General features: G+C 36.7%; 1 protein-coding gene across 1 annotated transcript in view; it reads right to left on the bottom strand.

The window, feature by feature from the left end:
- Positions 1 to 1,566: 1,566 nt before the first annotated feature.
- abraxas1 (abraxas 1, BRCA1 A complex subunit) overlaps positions 1,567 to 5,655 on the bottom strand; it is a gene marked incomplete at its 3' end in the record, with an annotated part of 7,810 nt that continues 3,721 nt past the window's right edge. The window contains 3 exon segments of the mRNA XM_039780270.1: positions 1,567 to 1,763; positions 2,918 to 2,984; positions 3,649 to 3,685. Of these exon segments, the coding sequence (XP_039636204.1) occupies positions 1,567 to 1,763; positions 2,918 to 2,984; positions 3,649 to 3,685 (301 nt within the window).

The following is a 5,655-nucleotide window of genomic DNA, read 5'->3' as shown; positions in this document are numbered from 1 at the left end:
GAGCGTCTTCGTGATGTGTGTATCTGCAGCCGGGTGACGTAAAATCTACAAGGATGCCGTAAAACGGCAGGTGGATGCTGTGTGCGTGTGTGTGTGTGTGTGTGTGATGTTGTGTGTAACCTGCTGTGCGGAGCGACGTTGCAATCCAGCTGCGTGGATAAAACCTGCTGTGTGTGATGTTGTGTGTGTCCGTGCGTGATGCTGCGTGCGTGCACCCGCAGCAGTGCGGACGTTGTGCGGGTGCGGTGGTGTGTGTGGATTAAAACGCAGCAGCGTGATTGCTGTGTGTGTGTGTGCGGAGGTTGCACCTGCTGTGTGTGTGTGTGTGTGTGTGACGCTGCGCAAACGCCATGTGATGTTTGTGTGTGTGTGTGTGTGTGTGTGTGTGTGTGTGTGTGATGTTTTGTGTGTGTGTGTGATGTTGTGTGTGTGTACCTGCAGCAGTGATGATGTGTGTGTGTGTGTGTGTGTGTGTGTGTGTGTGATGTAGTGTGTACTCCGCTGTGTGTGTGTGTGTGTGTGTGTGTGTGTGTGTGTGTGTGTGATGTTGTGTGTGTACCTGCAGCGGATGTTGTGTGTGTGTGTGTGTGTGTGTGTGTGTGGATGTTGTGTGTGTATACTGGTGTGTGTGTGTGTGTGGGAGTGTGTGATGTGTTGTGTGTGTGTGTACCTGCCAAGCTGATGTTGTGTGTGTGTGTGTGTGTGATGTTGTGTGTGTACCTGCAGCAGTGTGATGTTGTGTGTGTGTGTGTGTGTGTGTGTGTGTGTGTGTGTGTGTGTGTGTGTGTGTGTGTGTGAGTGAGTGTGTGTGATGTTGTGTGTGTACCTGCAGCGGTGTGATGTTGTGTGTGTGTGTGTGTGTGTGTGTGTGATGTTGTGTGTGTACCTGCTGCGTGTGATGTTGTGTGTGTGTGTGTGTGTGTGGGAGTGTGTGATGTTGTGTGTGTACCTGCTGCGTGTGATGTTGTGTGTGTACCTGCAGCAGTGTGATGATGTGTGTGTGTGTGTGTGTGTGTGTGTGTGTGTGTGTGTGTGGGAGTGTGTGATGTTGTGTGTGTAAACCTGCGCGCTGTGATGTTGTGTGTGTGTACCTGCTGTGTGTGTGTGTGTGTGTGTGATGTTGTGTGTACCTGCTCGTGGGTGTTGTGTGTGTACCTGCTGTGTGTGTGTGTGTGTGTGATGTTGTGTGTGTACCTGCTGCGTGTGATGTTGTGTGTGTGTGTGTGTGTGATGTGTGTGTACCTGCTGTGTGCGTGTGTATACCTGCTGCGTGTTATGTTGTGTGTGTGTGTGTGTGTGTGATGTTGTGTGTGTGTGTGTGATGTTGTGTGTGTACCTGCTGCGTGTGAGGGTGTGTGTGTGTGTGTGTGTGTGTGATGTTTGTGTACCTGCTGCGTGTGTGTGTGTGTGTGTGATGTTGTGTGTGTACCTGCTGTGTGTGTGTGTGTGTGTGTGTGTGTGTGTGTGGTGTTGTGTGTGTACCTGCCGCGTGTGATGTTGTGTGTGTGTGTGTGTGATGTTGTGTGTACCTGCTGTGTGTGTGTGTGTGTGTGTGTGTGTGTGTACCTGCTGCGGGAGATGAACGCGGCGTACTCGGTGCGGTGCGTGGCGCCCGTAGCGGTCAGCCTGCTGGGCGTGAGCAGCACGAAGATCATGTGAGGGTTGGACAGAGACGCCTTCAGCTTCTCGTGGACCAGCTTCTCTCTGAACGTCATCTGCTGGCCCGAGTTCCTGCGCTGTCGGTACCAGCCAATCACGCTCTCCTGGAGGCGGGACACACACAAACTACTCAATACCAGCCAATCACGCTCTCCTGGAGGCGGGACACACACAAACTACTCAATACCAGCCAATCACGCTCTCCTGGAGGCGGGACACACACAAACTACTCAATATCTTATCTGTGTGTGTGTGTGTTTTTGTTTGTGTGTCTGTGTGTGTCCGTGCCTGTGTGTGTCTGTCCCTGTGTGTGTCTGTGTGTGTGTGTCTGTGCCTGTGTCTTCCTGTGTGTGTGTGTGTTAGTGTGTGTGTGTATGTGTTTCATCCATCCATCCATCCATCTACCTATTTATTAATCTATCCTTCTATCTACCTACCTATCTACCTACCTATCTACCTACCTATCTATCTATCTACCTATCTATCTATCTATCTACCTACCTACCTACCTACCTACCTACCTACCTACCTATCTACCTACCTACCTATCTACCTACCTATCTACCTACCTACCTACCTACCTACCTACCTACCTATCTACCTACCTACCTACCTACCTACCTACCTACCTACCTACCTACCTACCTATCTACCTACCTACCTACCTATCTACCTACCTACCTACCTATCTATCTACCTACCTATCTATCTATCCATCAACATTTGCAGAGAGAACGGAGAGACTGTGGCATCCTGACACTAAACTAACGATATGTCCCACGTTACGTTTGCAGCAAGCATTTTGTTACCAAGTCAAATATCCAAATATGAGTTTGAGCCTAACTATCTGTGTGTAATTAAGCTAACGTCAGACATAACGTTAGCTGAGTGTCTCCCCATTCTCTCTGCTGATTCCTCACGTCTGTTTCCACTTCATAAAAGCTCAGTTTTTCGGGTCGGCAGCTTATAAAAACTTAAGTTTCTGGGTTCTCTACATAGTTGGTAGTTCATATCAGCACACAGCAGCTTTTAGACATGTCTCTGTTGCTTGTGAGTAGACCGAATAAAGACGAGGAAACCTTCACTCAATACTACTACTACTACTTTTAATACAAAGTAGACTGAGAGATGTTTTCTCCTCCGGTGGGGGCGGGACTTAAATGTCTCTAATCCTATGTCTTTCTAAAGTTCTAAATTATGTCAATCACAAAAAAAACACAAATCCACAATTTAATTCTTCAAATTTTTGATGTTTTACCTGCTTATTGTCGGCCAGGATATTCTTCACAACGTCCATGTTTACTTCTCCTACACTGTTGTAGAAGCTACACACACACACACACACACACACACACACACACACACACACACACACACACACACACACACACACACACACACACACACACACACACAGAGAGTGACAGACACACACACACACACACACACACACACAGAGAGAGACACAGACACACACACACACACACACACAAACACACACACAGAGACAGACACACACACACAGAGAGAGACAGACACACACACACACACAGAGAGAGACAGACACACACACACACACACACAGAGACAGACACACACACACACACACAGAGAGAGACAGACACACACACACACACACACACACACAGAGAGTGACAGACACACACACACACACAGAGAGAGAGACACAGACACACACACACACACAAACACACACACACAGAGACAGACACACACACACAGAGAGTGACAGACACACACACACACACACACACAGAGACAGACACACGACACACACACACACACACACAGAGACACAGACATACACACACACACACACACACAGAGAAACACACGCACACACAGAGACACACACACGCACACACATATGCACAGACACACACACACACACACACACACACACTTATATTCCATGTGATATGTAGAAATGTTGAATCAGATGTTAAATATCTGGTCTCCTGTACTCACTGGTTGAGTCTGGGGCAGGCCATGTGCTTCTGGATGTCTGGAGACAGAAATAAACATGTAATCACATTTCACCATATCATACTGATTCTTCTTCAGATACACACACACACACACACACACACACACACACACACACACACAGACACACACACACAGACAGATACACACACACACGCAGACACACACACAGACTGACAGATACACACAAAAACAAAAACAAAACAACACACACACACACACACACACACACACACACACACACACACACACACACACACACAGAGACACATGCAGATGCAGACACACAAACACACACTAACCCCTAACCCTAATATAATATATAATTGACCCTAATATAATATAAAATATAATTAACCCTAATATAATATATAAAATATAATTAACCCTAATATAATATAAAATATAATATAATATATAATTAACCCTAATATAATATATAAAATATAATTAAGCCTAATATAATATATAAAATATAATTAACCTAAAAATATAAAATATAATATAATATATAATTAACCCTAATATAATATATAAAATATAATTAACCCTAATATAATATATAAAATATAATTAACCCTAATATAATATAAAATATAATATAATATATAATTAACCCTAATATAATATATAAAATATAATACCTAATATAATATATAAAATATAATTAACCCTAATATAATATAAAATATAAACAATATATAATTAACCTAATATAATATATAAAATATAATTAACCCTAATATAATATATAAAATATAATAACCCTAATATATTAAAAATATTTCCAATATAATATAAAATATAATATATAATTAACCCTAATATAATATAATATATAATTAACCTAATATAATATAAAATATAATATATAATTAACCCTAATATAATATATAATATATAATTAACCCTAATATAATATAAAATATAATATATAATTAACCCTAATATAATATATAAAATATAATTAACCCTAATATAATGTAAAATATAATATATAATTAACCATAATATAATATATAAAATATAATTAACCCTAATATAATGTAAAATATAATATATAATTAACCATAATATAATATATAAAATATAATTAACCCTAATATAATATATAAAATATAATTAACCCTGATATAATACAATATATAATTAACCCTAATATAATATATAAAATATAATTAACCCTAATAGAATATAAAATATAATTAACCCTAATATGATATATATAATATAATATAAAATATAATTAACCCTAATAGAATATAAAATATAATTAACCCTAATATGATATATAATATAATATAAAATAATTAACCCTAATATAATATAAAATATAAAATATAATTATCCCTAATATAATATATAATTAACCCTAATATAATTAACCCTAATATATATATAATATAATATATAATTAACCCTAATATGATATATAATATAATATATAATTAACCCTAATATAATATATAATATAATATATAATTAACCTAATATAATATATAATATAATATATAATTAACCCTAATATATTTTTATAATATATAATTAAACCTAATATGATATATAATATAATATATAATTAACCCTAATATAATATGTAATATAATATATAATTAACCCTAATATAATATATAACATAATATATAATTTACCCTAATATGATATATATATAATATATAATTAACCCTAATATAATATATAATATAATATATAATTAACCCTAATATAATATATAATATAATATATAATTAACCCTAATATGATATTTAATATAATATATAATTAACCCTAATATAATATATAATATAATATATAATTAACCCTAATATGATATATAATATAATATATAATTAACCCTAATATAATATATAATATGATATATAATTAACCCTAATATGATATTTAATATAATATATAATTAACCTTAATATAACATATATTATAATATATAATATATAATTAACCCTAATATGATATATAATATAATAT

Source organism: Perca fluviatilis, chromosome 17 (assembly GCF_010015445.1).
Source record: "Perca fluviatilis chromosome 17, GENO_Pfluv_1.0, whole genome shotgun sequence".
NCBI lineage: Eukaryota > Metazoa > Chordata > Actinopteri > Perciformes > Percidae > Perca > Perca fluviatilis.
Note: the sequence above shows the minus strand (reverse complement) of the source record. Positions and strands in the feature narration are given on the sequence as shown.